General features: G+C 46.0%; 1 protein-coding gene across 6 annotated transcripts in view; it reads left to right on the top strand.

The window, feature by feature from the left end:
* The window catches only part of LOC136456073 (uncharacterized), a 37740-nt gene extending 19796 nt beyond the window's left edge, over nucleotides 1-17944 (top strand). For all 6 annotated transcript variants that reach the window (XM_066455833.1, XM_066455832.1, XM_066455836.1 and 3 more), the window contains 3 exons: nucleotides 15651-15699; nucleotides 16950-17525; nucleotides 17663-17944. In XM_066455833.1, coding sequence (XP_066311930.1) covers nucleotides 15651-15699; nucleotides 16950-17509 — 609 coding nt within the window. In that variant the 3' untranslated portion in view covers nucleotides 17510-17525; nucleotides 17663-17944. The remainder of the gene's footprint in view (nucleotides 1-15650; nucleotides 15700-16949; nucleotides 17526-17662) is intronic.
* Nucleotides 17945-22844: the final 4900 nt, after the last annotated feature.

Genomic DNA, 22844 nt, shown 5'->3' with positions numbered 1-22844 from the left:
ATCAGTTCCTTGCCTCCTGACAAGGCCCCAGGCCCCGACGGTTTCACCGGAAAGTTTTACAAAGTCTGCTGGCCTATAATTAAGCAAGATATTATGGCAGCAGCTTCAGCTGTTTGGAGCAGGAATTTCAACAATTTTGAGCTTCTCAACTCTGCCTTCATCACTCTCTTACCAAAAAAAGATGATGTCACGAGCATCAGGGACTACAGACCAATAAGCTTGGTGCATTCCTTTGCCAAACTCATAACAAAGTTGCTCGCTAATAGGCTTGCTGGTCGTTTGGATCGCTTGATCACACCAAACCAAAGTGCTTTTATCAAGGGTAGATTCATCTTGGATAACTTCATGTTGGTTCAGCACACTACAAAGTATCTACATCAGCAAAAACAGGCTCGCATTCTCCTAAAGTTGAACATCACTAAAGCTTTCGATTCAGTTTCCTAGCCTTTTATTTTGGAAGTGTTGCAGCACGTGGGTTTTGGGTCTGTTTGGTGTGACATCATCAGTGGGCTGTTAGCCTCTTCATCCACTCAGATCCTGTTGAATGGCTCTCCTGGGGAGAGAATTAAACATCGCCGGGGCTTAAGACAAGGAGACCCGCTCTCCCCAATGCTCTTTATATTGGCCATGGATGTTCTCTGTCTTTTGTTTCAGAAAGCAGCTGAAGAAGAACTTCTCCAACCCCTGGCTAGAAGGAATATACAACACCGGATCTCCTTATATGCTGATGACGTGGTCATTTTCCTTCGACCCTCGGTGAGTGACATCAGAATCACCCTAGATTTGCTGCAGCTTTTTGGGGAGGCTTCTGGACTCCGAACCAATATACAGAAAAGTAATGTCCTTCCCATTCAGTGTTCGGAAGAGGACCGTGCAGTCCTGCTTGCGCATCTCCCCTGCCAGATTTCTGAATTTCCTTGCAAATATCTGGGAGTGCCTCTCTCTCCACACAAGCTGACAAGAGCCCAAGTCCACCCTATCATTGATAAAATTGCTGACAGATTGCCAGGATGGAAAGCTGACCTGCTCACTAAAGCTGGTAGGAAAATTTTGGTACAATTTGTTCTCACCTCTATGTTGATATATCTGGCAATGGCCCTGGATCTTCCTTCCTGGGCTTTGAAAGCAGTTGATAAGATCAGAAGGGGTTTCTTGTGGAAGGGAAGAAAAGATGTGAGGGGTGGTCACTGTTTGGTTGCCTGGCCCAAGGTAACCCGTCCTCTGGAATTGGGGGGGCTTGGTATTTCACAATTACAACAGCTAGGGTGGGCACTCAAAATGAGGTGGCTCTGGTTGCTCAAAACTGAGCCTGACAAACCATGGAATTTTTTTCCCATTCAAGTGCATCACTCTGTCAGAACCTTTTTCTCAGCAGCCATATCTTCTGAGGTCGGCAATGGTAAGAATACACTTTTTTGGACTGATAAATGGCTACATGGACAGTCTTGAAATGCTTGCTCCACTCTTGTTCAACTCTGTCTCTAGCCGTGCAAAGAAAAGAACAGTGTATGACGCTCTTACTGATGGTAGATGGGTTGCAGACATAAGAGGTGCCCTCACTGTGGGTGTTTTGACTGAATTTCTCAATCTTTGGGACTTGCTGGCTGAGGTGGTGCTACAGCCGGAAGTGGATGATTCTCACATTTGGAGGTTCTCTTCCACAGGAAAGTACTCAGCTAAGTCGGCTTATGAAGCAATGTTCATAGGGGCCACTCATTTCAAACCCTGGGAAAGAATCTGGAGGAGCTGGGCGCCTGGAAAGTGCCGGTTCTTTATGTGGCTGGTTGCCCATAACAAATGCTGGACGGCCGATAGACTTGCTAGGAAGGGATTGCCGCATCCAGAGCAATGTCCATTATGTGATCAAGAGGAGGAGACGATTAATCACCTGCTCGTTTCCTGTGTGTTCTCGCGCCAGGTTTGGTTCATTGTCTTCCAGCAATTTGGACTGCAGTGTCTTGCCCCACAACCTGGGGACCTGCTATTTGATGAGTGGTGGGAACAGGTGAACACTAGGGTGACTGATCTTGTAAAGCAAGGCCTGAACTCCTTGGTTATCCTGGTGGCTTGGGCCATCTGGAATCACAGGAACCGCTGTGTGTTTGATGGACAGCAACCTGAGCTGTATGGGTTGCTCCGTTCTATCAGGGTTGATCTATACATGTGGGATATGGCTGGGGCTCGAGGCATTTCTCAACTCCTCGCCCTGCAGCCTCCTAGTTGATCTTTTTTTTTCCTGGTCATGGGTAGTTCCTGGATGTAATAGGTGATCTAGCGTGTGTGTATTTGTTGGAGTTTTTTTGTCTGGTTTTCTCTCCTTTCAAAAAAAAAACCAGTGTACTACCTGGGTGCTTTACCCTTTTTTCTTCTTAATATATTGATACGCAGCTCTCCTGCGTGTTCGAGAAAAAAAAAATGATCACCATCCCTAATGAATACTGGGACCAGTGAAAGCAGCAACGGTAAGTTTAATAGAGATTGGAGTATTCTTAACTGGAACATCAGAGGGATAAATTCAGTTGACAAGTGTAATGCTGTTAAAGAAAAAATTGAAGAAAGTGCCTGTTCAATTTTCTGCATTCAGGAAACTAAGCGAAGTCATTTTGACCATTCTTATATCAAGAAGCTTGCACCCAAACGTTTCAACAAGTTTGCCTTCTCTCCTTCTGATGGCGCCTCGGGAGGTATTTTGATAGGCTGGATTAGTTCTATATTCAGTGGAGAGGTGCTTCAGATAAATAAGTTTTCTGTCACAGTGCAATTTTCCTCAGTGCATAATGGCCAAATCTGGAAACTCACAACTGTATATGGCCCCTGTCATGGGCCTGAAAGAGATGTTTTTGTTCAGTGGCTCAATAATCTACAAATTGAAGTTGATAACTGATGATATTGGGTGACTTTAATTTCTACAGATCCCTCTCAGACAGAAACAAAGATGGTGGAAACATGAATGACATCATGATCTTTAATGAGATAATTAGCAACTTGGATCTGATGGAAATTCCTCTAAAAGGTAGAAAATTCACTTGGAGTAATATGCAAAATGAGCCTCTTCTAGAACAAATTGACTGGGTTTTCACCTCCGTCAACTGGACTTCTGTGTACCCCAACACTCCACCTCCCAATGGCTAGACCAACCTCTGATCATATCCCATGCAAGGTTCAAATTGGCACTTCTATTCCCAAGGCTCAGGCTTTTAGGTTTGAAAATATCTTGATCAAGCATCCAGGCTTTTATGACACAGTCGCATCTGTTTGGTCTTCCCATGTTAATGCTACAAATAGTGCCACAAGGATTACTGCTAAGTTCAAACTCTTAAGAGCAGCCCTCAAAATGGAGTAAAAATCTGTCAAATCTCAATAGTTTGATCAAAACTTGCAATAGTGTCCTAGAATTCCTGGACACACTTGAAGAGCAAAGAACCTTGTACATCCAGGAGTTTAACTTTAGGAAAATTCTGAAGGAGCATATCCTTAACCTGCTAAGATACAAGAGAGAATATTGGAAAAAGAGATACACTATTAGATGGACCAAACTGGGAGATGAAGGGACACAATTCTTCCATGCAGCTGCCACTCAAAGGTACAGAATAAATACCATCACTAGCCTTGACACTGAAGACAACAGAACAGTTTCAGCTCATAGTGAAAAGGCTGCTCTCCTTCTGTATGATTTCAAAAAGCCTCAAATCCTGCAATGTTGTACAATCTCAGTCAACTGGTTCAGCCTAGAGATGATTTGGAGCATCTTTCAGCTCCATTTTCAACAAGTGACATTGATAAAGTAATCAAACAAATGCCTGTGGACAAGGCCCCTGGTCCCGATGGATTTAACGGCCTTTTCCTCAAAAGCTGTTGGGAAATAATAAAGGAAGATGTATATACGTTGTGCTTTGATTTCTTCAATGGCTCACTTAATCTAGAGGCCATCAACAGCTCTTTTATCACACTGGTCCCCAAAGTGAATAATCCAACAACTGTTGGTGATTTCAGGCCCATTTCTCTTTTGAATTGTATCCTCAAACTCATCACAAAGCTCATGGCTGGCCGTCTGCAAGCCAAGATAATTCCCCTGATTCACACAAATCAGTATGGCTTCATCAAGACCAGAACAATCCAAGATTGTCTTGCTTGGGCATATGAATATATGTACCAGTGCCAGCACTCCAAAAGAGAAATCATCATTTTGAAGTTGGATTTTGCTAAGGCCTTTGATACGATTGAGCATAACACAATCATTCAAATGATGCAGCATCTGGGCTTCAGTGATAAATGGGTTGATTGGACTCAAAGAATCCTTGCCTCTGCATCTTCTTCCATACTTCTCAATGGTGTCCCTGGAAATCACTTCCAATGTAAGCGAGGTGTTAGGCAGGGGGGATCCTCTATCTCCCCTGCTATTTGTCCTGGCGGCTGATCTCCTTCAATGTATCATCAATAAGGGTCATCAGGATGGTCTCTTTGAACTCCCCATCCCTTCCTATGAGTCGGATCAATACCCCATGATACAATATGCTGACGACACCTTGCTGATCATGAAAGCTTCCCAAAGAAAACTGTTCACACTCAAGGGGTTATTGGAGTCCTCTACCTCGACTGGGCTCAGGGTCAATTATAAAATCATGGGGTATGTCTTGTTCCTCTCAACATGTGTGATGACAAAGCACAACAGCTGGCAGGTGTCTTCGGTTGCAAGCTAGAAACCTTACCTTTCACCCAATGTTTTCTGATCGGCTTATCGTTCCTAATCGGTCTGGTACCGATTAGGACGATCAGGACGATTAATCGACCTCTGATCGGTCTAATCGTCCAGCATATAGCAGGACTATATAATTATATATCATATATGTATGGTATATATAATATACCATATACTACAAGGGCTGAATCATCTGGAGCAGCTGAGGATGCTGAACCAGCACCACCTGATGCAACTGATGAGCATGCACCAGCACCTCCTTCAGGATTAGGCCCAGGCATGATAACTTCCACTGCAAGCTGCTGCCTTCGATTTTCATCTACGCAAGTTCAGCAAAGAGCCAAAGAAACAAAGCATCAAGATTTGAGCATAGTGCAGAGGAAAGGAGATGACAGAAATGATAGAAATGACAGAACAAAGCTGATTTAATGACTCACCTTCAGAGGAGGAGCTCATCTTCATGCTCCCTGGACCTGCAGCCTGCAGGTGGGGAAGAGAATAGGCGACCCTGCAGCAGAAGGGAGGAGGAAGCAGCAAGCAGCAGGGAAGATCCACGGATGGGCTGCTTGGATTGGAACTAGAAGGGAGGGAGGAGGGAGTGAGATGCACGCAGCAGGGAAGAGATGGAGCTCAGCTGCACACACAGCGGGAGTGAGGAGTACTGAGGACTGAGGAGAGAAAGAGTGGGGGTGAGGTATATAAGAGAAACTCTAATGGGCCTGGCCCAAATAAATATAGCCCAGTAAATTGAAGTAGCCCATCTGCCTATTTAGTGCTGATCGGCAAAGAGACCTAATCGGACGATTAATCGCGAGTAATCGACGATTAATCGGACAATCAGGTTTCTGATCGCTCTGATCGAATCAGAGGGCCTAATCAATTGCCAAGTACCGATAAGGACGACGCGATTAATCGGACGATCAGAAAACATTGCTTTCACCTATCTAGGTCTGCCTTTAGGCACCACCAAACCCGAGAGTAGAGCACTACGGCTTCATAATGAGCAAGATTGAAAGAAGGCTTACTGCTACCTCCAACCTCTTAACCCATGCTGGAAGACTCCAACTGGTCAATACAGTTCTCTCTTCTTTTCCTGCCTATGCCATGTGCACCCTACAGATCCCAGTGGCTGTCCTGGAATGCATTGACAGAGCAAGAAGGCACTGTTTGTAGAGAAGAGCTGATAGTAATGCTAAAATGCAGCCCCTTGTCGCTTTCCAGAAATGTTGCAAACCAAAAAGAAAAGGTGGACTGGGAATAATAAACCTAAGAAGCCAAAACAAAGCTCTTCTTCTCAAACACCTAGATAAATTCTACAATAAGAAAGAAGCTCCGTGGGTTAAGCTGATCTGGAATGCTCACTACCCTAATGGTCAAATGCCCCATGTCACTACTGACAAAGGCTCTTTCTGGTGGAGGGATGCTTTGAAACTTTGTGATATGTTCCGTGGAATTGCTAAATGCAAGGTGGGTGATGGTTCAACTGTTCTCTTCTGGCTTGACCTCTGGAATGACAATATTATGCACACCAGGTATCCAAGGCTTTATACCTTTGCAAAAAACAAGAACATCTCAGTTGCTCAGTTCCTGACAAGTAATACTTTGGAAATTCAGTTCCACCTGCCCCTCTCTGAACAAGCTTATCATGAGTATCAAACTCTCCAAGATTATTTACAAACCATTCAGGTTCAGCAAGAAGATAAAGACACTTGGCAGTACATCTAGGGAAATAATACATACAGTTCTTCTAAGCTCTACAACCTTCCCTACAAAAATATCCAACCTCCTAAGCCCTTCATTTGGATTTGGGACTCCAAATGCTATAATAAACTTAGAGTCTTCACTTGGTTACTTCTAATGAATAGACTGAACACAAGGAACATCCTTAAGAGAAAGAAGCAGAAATTAGAAGGGGACAACTACAGCTGTGTGCTCTGCAATAGGAACATGGAAGAAACAGCCTTTCATCTCTTCTTTGGTTGTCCATTCAGCCAAAGCTGTTGGCAGCAACTTGACATCCATTGGAATCTTGGTGCAGATTTCTTTCAAATGATAACCCAAGCTAAGCAGCACTTCTAGAGCACTTTCTTCATGGAAATCTTCGTCATTGGAGCCTGGCAGATATGGAAACAAAGAAAAAATTTTATCTTTGACCGAGGACGTCCCTCCCTTGTTTCTTGGAAGCAAAATTTTGTGGAGGAAGCTAGACTGCAGGCCCATAGACTTTGTGATTCAAAAAGAGCAACCTTTCTGTCCTCTTTAGGACTCCAAGGCTGACTCCCCCCTGCTGTTCTCTTCTTTCCCTCTCTTTCTGTACAGTTGTACAGCCTGTAGACTGTAGTCCTTTCCCTATCTCCTTTCTCTCTGTACAGTTTATTTTATTTGAATTTATATACCAACAGTGGGGGCTTCCCCTGCTGTATTTATGGCTCAAAAAAAGACCTATAGCTCAGGTTATGGTTTGAGCATGCGGATTGCTTAATAAGCAATCAATATAAATTTTGGGTTCTATCTCAATGGGGGCAGTTATTTTGGCAAACAAAAGTTTCAGTGTTTCAAAAATGCATACCGAAGTTTCTGCAGAGAATATAGAAACCACACAAATCAGTTTCGGTTCTTCAATTTGGTTGTTCAGTTCTCAATCAATCATTGCATCTCCCTTTGTAGCACAGCAAGCAACAAGAGAGAGATCTACACAAAAACAATCGAACATGAAGGTTACAATCAAACAAAGAGGAATCTGTTCACTTGCTGTCAGTATAGTCCTTTTAAGCAGAATCCACACGTGCAAGTGTTTTATATAAAAGAAAACACATTGAAGTGATATAGTCAACCCAATACCAAGAGCCAATCCCTACCAGGCCTTGGCTTCCTAGCTTGCGAACTTGTGGCGCCTTCATGTCGTGATGGCCGAGTGCCTAATGTGGTTGCATTAGCGAGTTGCTTTGATGACACTGTCATGATTGCGTGGCGTCTAGCTGCTGCAGTGAGAGGTGAGCAGCGCTAGGGTTATGATGAATGGAGATAAAGCCACCACTGGGGGTGGGTGCATTGACTTGGGCTGCTGCCTGTTGCGATGTTGGAGATATGGGCCATGAAGGGCCTGTTTGGAATCCTGGACCAGAGGTCAGGCCAGGCCCATTAGATGCAACCGCACTAGTTTGTCTTCCTGGACATCCACCAGAGCCCGGCTAAGACGGCTCTCAAAGCACCGGCAACCAGGCTGTGAAGAATCGAATTTCGATCTCGTTTTTTTGGAGGCTGGCTCGATAAGGCGCCGGAGGAATGATTTCCATCACCTCCGTGGAGTGTTGCACTCTCACCTCCCGCCCGAGGTCCCCGGCCACGTGCCTTTCGTGCTCACAACGAGGGATGGATCTGCTTGACGCCCTAGGAAGCGCCTGCGGGCGCCCTCGGCTTGTGCCGCCACCCCGCACAGCGGGCCGCAGCGGGCCGGCACCATGGCCACCACGACTTCCTCGCGATCTCCGGCATCACCAGGCCGCCCGCCGCAGCCGCCGCCATAGGCGACGCTTGGCTTGACATGCCCTTCCGCGCCACGCGCTCTGCCTCCGACAAAGCACCTTGGCTGGAGGACATCCAGCGTTTCTTCGCCACTGTGCAATACAAGATGGCTGCCACCGTGACGACGATGCGCATCCCGTCGTCGGCGCGCGGCTGCTGGTAGCGTGACGGCACCGGCAGCGGCGGCTTCATCCTCCTCGTTGCGCGGATGTCATGGGACCGTTGTCATCGCCGTCATCCCTCATGGGCGCGGCGGCAGCCCGTGCCGCGGCCCGTGGTAGCCGAGCAAGGCTCGCAGAACTGTCTACGTTCGTGCCATGGGGAGGAGCAGTTGGAGCCTGGAGGAGGCGAGGCATGGGAGGACCTCCGAGGACAGACTTGAGGAGTAGTGCGAAGAAGAGCAGAGAGCTCAGCTTGAGTGTTCGATGAAATGCCAACAAAGAGAGATCAGAAAAGGGTGGTGGTAAGGTCACCAGATTCTTGAGCAAGGGTAGCCACAACCATTTGTACAGCCAAACAAACACGATCTCTGTTCAGCCTGGCTTCTTCTGGACCAGTGAAACAAATACACAGGGTTACACCATGTAAGCTGTGCTCGAGCTGGCCAGAGCCATGCCAGGCGGCCGTGTTGGGTAGAACCAGGATTCCAAACAGGCCCAAAATGCTTGGAGTTTGTTGTATCAGTACTTCGGTTTCTATTGAGTAGGAACTGAACAACATGATGAGCACTGAGCAGACTTATACCGCGAACCAAACCGATCATTAAAAAAATTAGAAAACAGAAAATTTTAGTTGTTTGGGTTTGGTTCTTCGATTTCAGTGGAAATGTGCCCAGCCCAAACTCCATAAGGGTCGTTTGTTTTTTATGTTGGCTCCCCAGGCCTATCACAAAGATTGCACGGAAATAGTAGATTGATTCATCAAGGTACAGAGGTACATGTATATATATAGTCCAGAGGAGATCTTGGGTTTATAGAAACATAACCAAACATGATATCCTCCCCTATTCTTATCCATAATCTTGTGTACTTATCCATAATCACAGAGGAAAGGGCCGGCCGGCTATAGGAGTCCAATCCAGCAATATACACGCATATGTAGGTCTCATCAAAATCAATGCCTGGACGTTGTGTAAAACCGCGCAGTACCCAACGTGCCTTGTAGCACTCAAGAGAACCTTTGGATTTGAACTTTTGTTTGAACACCCATTTGGTAGTCACAAGATTCGCTGAGGGAGCACTCAAGAGAACCTTTGGATTTGAACTTTTGTTTGAACACCCATTTGGTAGTCACAAGATTCGCTGAGGGTGGACGAGGAACAAGATCCCAAGTACGGTTGTCCTAGAGGGCAGATAAGTCCTGCATGTCCTCCTACCAATGAGGATTGGCGAGGGTGGTGCGGTAGGTACGAGGAATCCGCGATAGCGGTGTCGCATGATATAGTGGGCTGCCGAAAGCCGAGCTTGCCACGAGTTGTCATGGCATGCTGGTTGCTGACCGGCGGAGCAAGAACCGCCCCTCATGGTAAGGGTGCAGTGACAATGACGAGGGAGCCGACTGGGTCGAGACAGGGACACAGAATCCTCCTATCGTGGACGTCGGGAGTAGACGAAGCGGATGTCCTGGGTGCGCAGCGGGCCGGCTGGACCATTAACATTGGGCTGGATGGGAGGGGCTGCACGTGGCTATGTGGGAGAGCCGGTGGTGCGGGAGGGTCAGCTGGGTTCACAGCGGGTCCGGCTGGACCATTAACATTGGGCTGGATGGAAGGGGCTGCACGTGGCTATGTGGGAGAGCCGGTGGTGCGGGAGAGTCAGCAGGAACCACATGTGGCCATGCGGTGGGGCCACTAGAGGCGACATTGGCTAGAGGACCATCAGTAGTGAAATGTTGGACAAAAATAAGATTCTTAATAAGACTTGGAGGAACAAACAAGAAGCAACTCCCCGTTGGCGACGACAATGGAGGTTGGAAAAGAGTGAGGTGTAGTGAAAGAGTGAGAATATCAGCATCAGGGGTCATGTGACTTGTAGCGCCAGAGTCGAAGTACTAATCATGCTGAGGTGGTTGGTCCCAGGAAGGAGTAGCAGGGGGTTATGAAAACCCGGTGGTGCAGGCTGTCCGTGAGGGGAGGGCATGTACTTCACTTGTGCACCTGTGGAGAAGGCGTGCGGCTGCTGGTGGAGTTGTTGCACTGGTAGAGGGTGTGCCTGGGCTAGAGGCGCCAGGGCGCGGCCTAGGCTACATCTGAATGGAACTGCTGCATGGATTGTAGAAGCTGGGCCATGATCCGCCAGGAGTGTCAAAGGAGCCAATCGATGGTGGAGAGCCTTTAGGACCCCCGTAGGTTGGCTGGCTACCAGGAGCGTGACCTTGAGGAGGCCCACCATTTTTCTTCGTGCCCTTGCTGTGGTAGCCACCCCCGTTGGTGGAGGGGTGCGATGGAGAAGGTACTGAAGGTGGAGGTGGGAGAAGACGAGTGGCGCAGCGTAGAAGACTTGTTGGAGAGAGTAAGTTCCTCCATGAGTAGCGAGGAGTGGACGATGCAATCCATGTGAGCCTAGTTAGGGATGACCAGGAACCTGCTGACGGTGAGAAGGAAGGCCTCAGATAGTCACGTTAGCGGTTGTAGTTGCCGGTCTTGAGATCAATAACGAGTGGGATCAGAGAGCGAATGTTCCGAACGGCGACCACTTGGGCATGGAGATTGAGGATGGCGTAGGTGGCTTCGTCAAGCAGCATGGCGTCTTGGATGTTCCGAGGAGAGGTAGACACATAGCATGCTCGCTGGGCCGCCCGCGTGACGGCGTGAGGGTGTCACGGGCCTGGGCAGCGGTGGTGTCCCCCTCCTATGCAGCGAGGGCGGCCTCACACTCGAAGCTCTAGGGCGCAGACAAGGGTGACCTCACAGAACTGACGAATGTTGGCGGTCCGAGCTATCTTGGCATCAGCCACGGCCTTCTCGGCTGTGGCAGTAGTGAGGATGGTGTCATCCTTTGCCTTAATGGCAGCGGCGTCCGCCTCGGCGTCGGCTTGTTCCTTGGTTGCAGTGGCAGCCGCAGAAGGGAATAGGTGAGGAGTTCCAGGCATGGCTGGGAGGTGGGCAGTTGAGGGTTAAGCCTAAGTCCTGCTCTATGTATCTAGTTAAAACTACTTAGCTATTTACTGTTTCCTGTTGAGCTGTTTTCATTTCTTAGGCTAAGGATAAGTAGCATATGCTTTATGCAGTTAGAATATGCTGTAGTAGTTGAGGACCTTGTATCCCAAGTTTGCTTTTCCTATAAATGAGAATAAGCGGTTAAGGCCATGCTGCCCTCTGGCAGTTCAAAACTGAGTTCCACTTTGTGTTACCTGGCCAACAATTGGTATCTAGAGTTGAGAACCACCATGTCCAAATCAAATCACTCTAGAGGATCCGCCAGCGCCACAGCCCCCGCCATCCGTAGCAGCCGAAGACGCCACCGTGCGCGATCCGCTAGCACCACAGCCGCCAAAGACGCCACCGTGCGCATCGCTGCTGTGTAGGTGCCAGCTGCGCGTGTGGTCCCTGACCGCCAGGGAGGCGGTGGTCGCAGCCTAGGCTGTAGCGGCTGCTGCCGAGCCTTTGCGCGCGGAGATGGAGCAGCCGCCGCCGCGATGCGAATCGCGGTCGCTCGATCGACGTCGAGGGCGCTGCGGCCGGTCGCCGGTGGTGCACACAGTCTACAAGGATCCGAGAGCGGGGACGCCGTGGCCGATGCTCACCGAGGCAAACTACCACGAGTGGTCTCGACCGATGAAGGTCAAGATGTAGGCCCGACAGCTCTGGGACGCCGTCAAGGACGGCGTTCTCAACTTCCACGATGACCTGGCGGGCGCTCGAGGCTATCCTCACCACCGTTCCTCGAGAGCTGGGAGCTTCCCTCGCCGAGAAGGCCTCCGCCAAGCAGGCGTGGAACTCCATCGCTGCAGTACACGTCAGCGTTGATCGGGTTCACCGGGTGACGTTGCTGTGGCTCTGCCAGGACTGGGATCGTCTGGCTTTCCGCCCCGGTGAGGAAGTCGATGACTTTGCCCTTCGTCTCCAATCTGATGCAGCAGATGGCTCGCCATGGTGATGATGACCTCACGGAGGCGCGAGCGGTGGAGAAGCTCCTGCGCGTTGTCCCGAAGTACTCCTAGATCCCACTGGCGATGGAGACACTCCTCGACTTTGAGGACCTCACCATCGACGAGGTGACGTGGAAGGCTAAAGGCAGTGGGTGATGGCGAGGGGTCGCCTCCCACTGAGCCGGTGTAACACCCTGTGTTTTTCATCCCGTTAAAAATCACTAAAAATTTGAACTTTTAGAATTTTACAACAAATTAAAACTTGATTAGTTTATTTTCTACGGAACCGTTTTAGAAAAAGCTTTTCCAAAAAAAAACCTGCATTAAAAATTTCACCATCTGCATTATGAGTGTTCGTGTATTGTTTGTGTGCTTTTCTAGAATTTATTTGCGGCGCCAAAAATGTTTTCCTTGTATTTCCAGTCCCATTATTTTTCGTGAGTTCCAAATCCCATGAAAACCTTTCGTAACCCTCCATGATTTATTTTGGGAAAATACAAAAGACTCCTCAGTAATTACAAAACTTTTTTTGGGCTTAATTAAATCCCCATCGTGGCTTATACGCTTTAATTGCTTGGGCTCAGCCCAGTAAAGACCACAGCCGTGCCGTGCGTCCCCGGGTGTCATCTTGCTTGTGTCCCACAGATGCACGTCGTTGTCCCCCCGCAGTTTCCGTCGACAATGCAGCACCAGGACGAGTACGAATCAGCTGCTGCTCTGCCATGACTGCCAGCAGAGCTCTCCCCGGCCGGATATGTTTGCTATGTATGCCTTGCTTGGTGTTTGCCTTGTGTGTCGACGCTAGACAACGACGATGTAGAAGGAGGACGTAAGGAGTCGAAGAGCGATCATAAGAGTAAGAAGAGTCGGACCCTTGGATTATGGATGTACTCGCCGGCGAGCGGAGGCAAGTCCTAACCCCACCTATCCCTTCCCTCCACATAATATGTTATCCCTTAACCACTTCCCCTACCTCGACCATCCCACCTTGCTAACCCCACCATACTCTCCCTCGCCATCTCCATCCGTTAAATTAAATAACTCAACTTATGCTATTTAAATACTCTGTTTATAAATTATTAACCTGAAATATGAGCTCGATTGCTATAATGCATTAATGGTGAATATGATAAATGATTATCTCTATATGATATGAGCTTGACTATGATATGTGATTAATGATGAAATGGTAAATGATTATCTTGATATGATGAGCTCTATGAACCTAAGGATAATAACTGTAACACTTAAAACTGGTAAACCTGAACTAAACAATGACAGGGGGCGAGTGAGGGGTAACTTGTGCGGTACAGGTAACCTTGGCAGGTTCGCCTAGTGACGGTTCCTATTGGGAGATACTCGCCTTGGTCACGTAAGGACCGGTTCGTAGGCCATCTCGCCTAGTGAGATATTTCGTACAACCACATGTCTATATGGGTAGACTTGATCTCACACCTCGTTAGATTGAAGTATAATTTCTACTAGGAGGCCTGGTGTTGGCAGCGGAATATCAGGAGAAGGCACGGATGCTATGTGATCTTCCATGACCCGGTTGGCGTGGTTGCTATGTAATCCTCCACGTAAAGCCCCTTGATTTTGGCCGCGTTCGAGCCCGTACTTATTATTAATAACTGGATGATTTGGTATCATCCGAAGCATTGAGATGGGATGATTTGGTATCTTCCCTAGCTTAGTGTGTTCCCAACCCCTGAGAAGCTGTGGTAGAATTATATGGAAATCTGAGGATGCGTCCATCCGGGTACGAGATCAAGCTAGGCCTGCCGCACCACTGGCCCTGGTGTTGGCTACGCCTATCGTGTGGGGAAATTTGTACAACCTCTGCAGAGTGTATTGAATCTATTCGAAGAGCCACGTCCTTGGAATGGACGAATACTGGGATGAGATCACCTATGATTAGATTCACTTTTATGCGTAATGAAACTGTGCTAATATGTTTTGGTGCATCTTTAATACTAAGTGCTGCTCTATGTATCTAGTTAAAACTACTTAGCTATTTACTATTTCCTGTCAAGCTGTTTTCAGCTCTTAGGCTAAGGATAAGTAGCATCTGCTTTATGCAGTTAGAATATGCTGTAGTGGTTGAGGACCTTCTTGTATCCCAAGTTCGCTTTTCCTATAAATGAGAATAAGCGGCTAAGGCCACGCTGCCCTCTGGCAGTTCAAAACTGAGTTCCTCTTTGTGTTACCTGGCCAACAGGCGTGGCATGGCGGAGTCCGTGCGCGACCGGGAGGGGCATGCGGGAGGCGCAGCCTCGATCCGAGGGGAGAAGTGGCGCCGAGGGGTGCGCTATGCAATAGAAGAGAGCCGGGAATTCCCAGACTCATGATACCATGAAAGCAATGAAGATTGTGGAAATAGTAGATTGATTCATCAAGGTACAGGGGTACATATGCAGTCTAACTGCAACCCTCAAAAGTCACTAATCCATAATCTCATCTTGGGTTTATAGAAACATAACCAAACAGGCTCTCCTCTCCTATTCCTTTCCATAATCTCCTATACCTGTCCATAATCACAGAGGAGGGGGCCGACCGGCTATAGGAGCCACACAGCCCCGGCCCAATCCAGCTATATACACGTATATGGAGTCTAACAACAACCCTCTACCTGGGCTTGCGACAGGATATGCTGGAATAACATAGGTGATGTTCAGGTTTTGTTGATACTATAAACGAAGAGTTGTCGTAAAATATTTATTCGTATCTGGACAGCAGTCAAAGTTTTAAAACTCGATTGCACAAGTACATGGTAATCTAACTGAATGCCTTAATAATTGTCAGAGGTTGTCATGATTTTGAGCCCTTGTTGCGTGGATCTATCAATTATGTTGTCCTCCTTGTAGGATAAGATCTATAAAAGCTGATACAATCATGTCACTAATGTTGAAAATTCTAAGAGTCTCTATTATCACACAATTGTGTAGCTACCGTGCTAATTTATTCAGATCTCAATCAAGTATGGTCCTCCCTACCCCACAGTCTTGATTTTGATTTTGTTTTTGTGAGTATGAATTTCACGGTAATTAGTTTGAGACTTGAGGAAAAAACATTCTTTTTCTTGCTTAGATAGATTGATATCAGTTTATTATACGATTGCCATCAATACTAATACCTTGAAAAGCGCTCCTGCAATCATAAACCTGTCAACCTTCAAAATGGTTTGTTGTAGACAGTTTCCCAATCTATTAACTACATAACTCCCATGGATATGAACAAGCAAATACATAATTCAATGGCTTCACATATTGAATATTGCCAACTAATTGTATAATTGCCATCTATTTCTTTCTTTACCTAGCCAATAATTCTGTTTTAGGACAATGGGAAGTGCTGGTACACCGCTCAGTTGATTATACAGAGATCAGGTACAAAGAATCTGCTGATTTATTTTATTATTACATTAAAATATGGCTCAGATACAGTTCTTTAAGGAGCCTAATCAGTTTTGACATCTTTACCCAACATATTGCTGCAGTACCATTCCTGTAGTGTTGGATGGATCTTTATATAGGGGTTACTATGTAGTGGATGTGTGCTGCAGCATCAACACAGCAATTCCTCTCTTGAATGAAAGGGCTGTATCAAATCTTCTTTCTATTGAGCTATCCAATACAAATACTCCCTCCATCCCAAAATAAGTGATGTTTTAGGTTTGTCCTAAGTCAAACCATTTCAAGTTTGACCAGTTTCTTAGGAAAGAACATCAATATTTATGGCACCAAATAGGTAGAGTATGAAAATATATTTCATGATGAATTTAATAGAACTTATTTGGAATAAAAAACATTAGTACCTTTTTGTATAAATTTGGTCAGACTTGAAATAGTTTGACTTAGGACAAACCTAAAACATCACTTATTTTGGGATGGAGGGAGTAGAAAATAGTAAACAGATCCTTGTTTTGTCTAATTTGAGATACTGCCTCCGTTACTTTTTTGGTACATCTATTTTGCTATGCATCTAAACATACGTTGGAACTAGATACATAGCAAAATGGATGTACCAAAAAAAAGTCAAAACGACTTATAATTTGGAATGGAGGGAGTATCAATTATCGTGAATTGTTATAGCTATGACATGAATAAGTAACAGCAATTGGAAATGTGCCGATTTTAACTGCAAACTGCTGATCTTAGGACATCATTTAGCAAACTGGATTGTAATATACCACAAAACGTTTTGACATAGACACTTCAAAATCAATCCATGGAATATTTAAAGTGATGGTCCTTTTTATATAGGACTTCAATATTCCAGCCAACACTTCTGGCGCTTGCACCAGGAGGGGGTTAATTGGGGTTTCTCTTGTCTAGGTCAAGTTCATTCATAGGCAAGCTCTGTTTGTATTTAATTTCTTTTTGTGAGTATGTGTTGGCGTGCATTGTAAGGGTTCTTGTGTACATTAGTAGTCTGTGTTGATACGCAGTCTTTGACTCGTGTGGAGAAATAATTCTAACTTTTGTAGAGAAACAACTGCCTGTACCCCCTAATTGTAAGCATTTTTTTTTGTTTTCTTAGTGCAAAGATGTAGTTCTCCTGTTTATTTGAGAAAAAAAATTCTGAAAGAATAGCCTGTAGCAATGTATCATAATATTTGTTCACAATCTGAATGCAGGTTCAGGGAGTAGCACCTCAGATGAGGACATTGAGCAATCTTGTGGTGGTGAAGAGGAAGTACAAAAATGCTTAAATGGATTCTCTGATGTGCCTGCGGAAGCCGTAGACACTGATACAAAACTTTCGGCAAAAATCAATGACAAAATTTTCATGAACAATCAAGGAGATGGTAAAGTGGAATCACCAAAATGTCTGATTGGAGCATCTGAACTGCCTCAGGAGGCTACCAATTCAAAAGGAGATCTTCCACCTAACCAAAATGTCAATTGCTGCATGAAAAGTGGAACGGAGAATCATATTGCTAAGCGAGGTGATTCTCCTGAGGCCCTTTTGGATGATCAATCAGGTCCAATCTCTCTCAAGAGACAGAAAACTTCATCTGAACCTGCTACAGAGGTGCCTCCTGATACTCTTGATGATGCTATAATGAAACTGGAGAAAGTTGCAAACAAAATCAGACATCTTGAAAGTCTCGTGCAATCTGTGGGATCTCCGCCATCAAAGGTGGCGAAGTCCTCTTGGAAGTTTCTGGAGGACACATCAGCAAAACACAAGTGAATTCACGTTTATTATGGTAATCTCTTCCTTTGTATCTCGCATCTGATAGTATGCAATGTTTGATTTGTGAACTAGTCCGTAAATTGCTATTTCTTTTTTGAATCTAGAATACGTGATAGATCTGTTACTTATTACACCGTTCTTTTGTTGCAGTGGCTAGGATGATGTGGTAGAATAGACTCACCGACCCTTATGTAGACTTTTCCTGTTGGTGAGGGAGCTATGCCTTGCAGTTTGTAAGTTATCCAACTTGATAAAGGTTGCCTGTTCAGCTTTTGGAAAGTGCTGCTTCTGCCAAAAAGCAAAATGTCAACCAAACGAGTAGAACCAAAAGCTGCTTTCGCAACTACTTTCGCTAGTACAATTTTCGCAAAAGCTGCTTTCTCAACTACTTTCGGTAGTTCAATTTCACAGCACTTTTGATCCTGCTTTTGGCTTTCAACTTTCTACCTTCTTTTTTGGCAAACCTGTTTTTCATTAAGACGACAGGAAAGCAAAGTTACACGGCGTCGACAAGTTCCAGGTATTCTACACCCACTGGTAAGACGCTAGTGTTCAGGACCAACCAAGAACGTCGACAAACTAGACTTTGTGCCTTTTCAAATAATTGGAAATGAAGATACGTTTTACACTTGTTTCAAGGGAGATAAAGAGAAATGGTGGTTTCAATAGATATTTTAACTAGAAGTTTACAACCTTTTCACAACATATAACTCGCAACTGGTTTTTCATAGCTCATAGTTGAACTAAATAGACCCAAAACAATATGGCTTATACACTTCCATCTTTATTGCTTACCTGCCCAAACTTGATTATCTCATTATTCGTCAACTAAACCTGCTAATGTTTTATGTAATGGTTTGAATCTGGGGACAAGGATTATAGGATAGAATTGGGTAGGGGTGGGACTGGAACAGCTACCCTAGGGCTAGCTGAGGGTGGGGGCGGCAACAACAGCCGTCCAAGCACAGGGAAGGTGACATGTTTGTCGGCGGATCGAGCGTTGGAGGCTAGAGAGCTTTTAGGTTCTACCCTTGGATTACTCTTGCTTAGAGCATCTCCAAGAGTTCACTGAATTCCTCCCTAATCCTTGGTTTTAGAAAGATCAGAAAAACCCCTCTCCAACAACTCATATTCCTCTCCTAAAATTTACACACTTGGGAAAAACTGACCCAATCCGCTCCTCCGGCTCCGCGTATCCTTCTTGTGCCATTTTTTCTTCACGCCATCATTTTCTCTTGCACTTTGGCGTCGTTGAACATCCTGGCGAGGGCAGGTCTTGCCCATGCCAACGGCGCCCGTGACAGCCAGCACCTGCGTGTCCCGCTGGTTGCGCTGGCTCAGCAGCAGCTCCACTGCCGCCTCCACATCACCGTCCCAGCCCATCACCCACTCAGGGTGGTCGTACATCAGCGAGGTTTCTGCCGGAACGTGGCCTCCGGACCATCGTCTTGACGTGCGTGAGCGCCCTCCGCACGTCCCTGGCCGCGGCGCGCTGGACCAGTGTCGGGTTCTGAAGGGTCAAGTACCTCAGCGCCCTGTGCGCGCTCCGCCAACATATGGGCCTTATGGTCATCCTCTACTCGCGGCGGCGGCGCTCGAAGCCGTTGAGGACGCCCTTGGCTTACGCCGCGACTCTCCTGAAGTAGTTGATCCACACCTCGATGCGGGATAGGAAGGCCCGCTCGGTCATCAGCTCGAGCTCCAGAATATTGCGGTCGAACTCCACATCGTTGTCGAAACGTGGCATGGTGGACAACGACGAAGGTAGCTTAATTAGCAGGATCCGAGGATCAGTTTGTTGTTTACGTTACGGCGAGGTCGATGAGTGCTGGCTGCCTCCTGGCCCTGAGTGGTAGCAGGCCACCCTTGGACTCCGCTGGCTAGCTACGGCAGGGAATCGCGGGCTGGGAGGAAAAAATGGCTCGGGGAAATGGCCAACGCCGGCTGGGAGGAGCAGGGCTAGGGCAACATGAAGGAAAGGAGGCGGCGGTAGCGTACGTATTGCGCGAGCACAAAGAGACCCGTGCGGAAAAAAGGCCGGCAAAAAAAATTGATTTTTTTAGAAGTGAAATATTAGGAACTATTGAAGATGTCCTTTTTTTTTTCTTCCAATATCCTTTTAGGAGTTAGCAAACATGGATTTTTTAAGATGAATATTTAGAGAACTCTTGGAGATGCTCTTAATCCCAGGATCTAACCTGACTTGACTTGTGTTACAAGCAATCCTATTTTGTAGACTCTAACTATAAACCTAACTCTTGCTTGTGCTACAGTTCTCATGGGTACTATTCACTAAAGCCCACGCTGGCTGCAGTATATGACCCATTTAGGCCCATGACATCTTTCTCGCATTTTTGTCACAGCGCATCTATGTTCTGTAATTTGCCAAATGCTCCTTGTAGGGTTGTCATTTTCCTTGTAGTGTCACGACTGAAGTTGAGGTCACAGGGGTCACCTTTTTGTGCGAACGCGTTGAAGGTTTGCTTGGTGTTGCCCCTAGCCGAGGTAGTGGTCAGGGTTGTCATCCTAGGTTGCCCCATAGTGATGAATGTGCCTATTCTGTATGTAGTACGACAGTGATTATAACATCGTAGTAGATTGTGCTGCTGATTTCTAACCGTCCGTGGGTGAAGTAGACATCCATGTGTGCGAAGCAGCATAACCATGTGGCCTAACCATGGCACCACTATCCAGCACACCACCAAAGAAAATCCCACGTGGCACAATTGGATCTTACAAGGACAAGTACCACGTGTAGGCGGATTTTTTTTTTTTTTTGCGCGACGAAAAGCAAACAAGGTTGGCCACGAGGGTAGAAGCCAACAAGTATTTATTCTTGGGCCAGAAAGGATAAGATGAAGGGTGACGAGCATTCAGAAACCTTGAAAGAATTTGGAATGGGAACAAGTATAATTCATGGAACAAAATCGATACACCACTGTAGATTCGATGCCATAGCAACAATATGGTTCACAAAGGTAACAAGACCACAAGGCAATGTGGCAATCGAGAATACCCTTGCACCAAAGGATTCCTAGGATAGTCCAGAAGAATTTGGGTGTTTTCGACTTTTCTAACTCCATAACACCAAAGTCTTAAGCTAGCTTTAGACCTTTAACTCCAACTAGTTATTTCTTTGAAACTAGTTGACCAAATAAAAGGCAGGTAAGATGCAATGTACATGTTTGTACTGGTGGAAGCATTCTAGGGCCAAAAATCCATACACAGACTCGGATCTTTAAGGAGAGAAGTTGGCACGGCTCAACTACAAACCTCTTGTCTATTTTTAGGACAAAGGATCACATGAAAACATGGAACTACCTAGGTGACTAGGTATTCATTCTTATATAACAATCTCATGTGTAATACTGTGGGATCGATGAAAAACCTGACCCTTTATGAAAAAAGACGTATGTACTGGCCAATTGCAAGTTCCAACCATAAGATTCAGTTTCATATAATTTAAGAGTTTTATTAACTATTAGTTGTTATCTATTCAGTCTTTTGAAGCAAAACATACAAGGCAAAGCCATTCAAACACCATAGTATATGAGTCTCTACCTAGTTTCACAGAAAGAGGATAGCATCACATTGATAACTAGCTAGTTGCAATAAGTTATTACTCGGAGAGGTGAAGGAAGCATGTTAATGCACAAAGTAAAAAACATGATGCATGTTCATCCTATCTCTTCTCACAACATTGCCATGACATGATGTGAATCACGTTTATAGTTTCAATGGCATAACATGTACTCTCTCTATATATAACTAGTTATCAGCTATATTCAAAACTACCTATTTGTGTTTAGTGTACATGTAGAAGATTTCATCATAGCTCACCCTAGCATACATTACCACCCAACATGCAGGAGTGGTACTCGTGCGATTAACGTTGCACGGAGAACACTTCATATGCTACGAGCAACATATTGACTTCCCGTATAAATCACCTTATGGGACATCCCTAAGTAAACATGTCCCAGGGACCCGGTCATGATTATCTCAATGATTGGATTCACACCCCCACATATCGCTATATGGGTTGCACCTTAAGTAGGCCACTTGTTGGGGGAAGCGTCCGGTCCTCATCACCGACAGGAAGTCTACTGATGTTGTGTGGTAGCTAACAGCTATTGACATCGCATGATAGCCCACATCTATCAAGCCGTGTGATAGCTCAGTTTGCCAACGCTGCCGGATAGCCAATGTTTACTTACCTTCTTACCTAGGTGTAGGCACGACATTGCGGAATAGTAAATTGCATAAATGTAAAATGTTGATGGTGAAAATGTCATAATTTTCTATATTTAAAATGACCATCAATAGACTCAGGATGAAGGGAGACAAGCATATCCTGAGCATATTTTATCAAATAACTAGTTCCACATGTCCATGTCCATGGAGTATTTTCTATGCAGATAATGGCAAATAGGAACAGATGAGCCATTGGGACCCACATGGGGGGTTGGCATACCCCATGTGGGGCCCACTAGCCTCCCAAGCCTCCCATGATGCATGTGACATACTCCAAAGTGATTCTCCACCCTTGGATCACAATTGTGCTTCTTATGGATGGCTCACAATCATCTCCCACTGATCCATGGGCCCACAAGGAAGCAAACCAACATGACAACCATTTTGTAGGCACCCACACCCACTCATGAGAAGTGGACCCAGCTTCTAGATGAAGGGGGAGGCCCCACCTGTCATAGGGGGTCGGCCGACACCCCTAGGTGGTCGCTCGACGCCCCCTTGCTCTAGCCTCATGCATGCTAGGCAAGCTCCAAGATGTACACCATTGATCCAAAGGTGGTTTGAGGTCGATTTGATCCAACGATTGGGGTGGAATGGCACACGGATCGCTGACGTGGTGTGTAACAACCCTAAAAATCCAATATCCCAAATACTTTCATAAACTTTTTCTAGAAACCCATTTGTGATGAGTGATGAATGCTAGGAAGCCACCCTAGTTGCACTAGTAGCACCTACATCTAGATGAATGAGCATTTGCATTAATTCAACTCTGAGTTGCTTCTTTTGAATTTATGTGATGGTAATTAAAACATAATCAACTTCTGAATAATTGCTTGTGTGTGTGGGCCCAAACCCTTGGCTTGACCCAAGACCCTAAGTTGACCTAACTGGACCCCACTAGGGGAGTATACATGTATTTTATACATGTATACAAGGTTAGGGTTTAGAAAATAGAAAAGGAAATAGAAGTAAGAGGAAAAGAAGAAAGGGGGAAGCAACCTAGCCGACCCAACCATCCCAACCCACCACCGCAGCCCTGCCAGCCGAGCAACCCCTCCAACCCGTGCGCCCGTGGGCG

The sequence above is a fragment of the Miscanthus floridulus genome, chromosome 6 (genome assembly GCF_019320115.1).
Source record: "Miscanthus floridulus cultivar M001 chromosome 6, ASM1932011v1, whole genome shotgun sequence".
Classification (NCBI taxonomy): Eukaryota; Viridiplantae; Streptophyta; class Magnoliopsida; order Poales; family Poaceae; genus Miscanthus; species Miscanthus floridulus.
The sequence above is the reverse complement of the archived record's forward strand: the minus strand, read 5'-3'. Positions and strand labels throughout refer to the sequence as shown.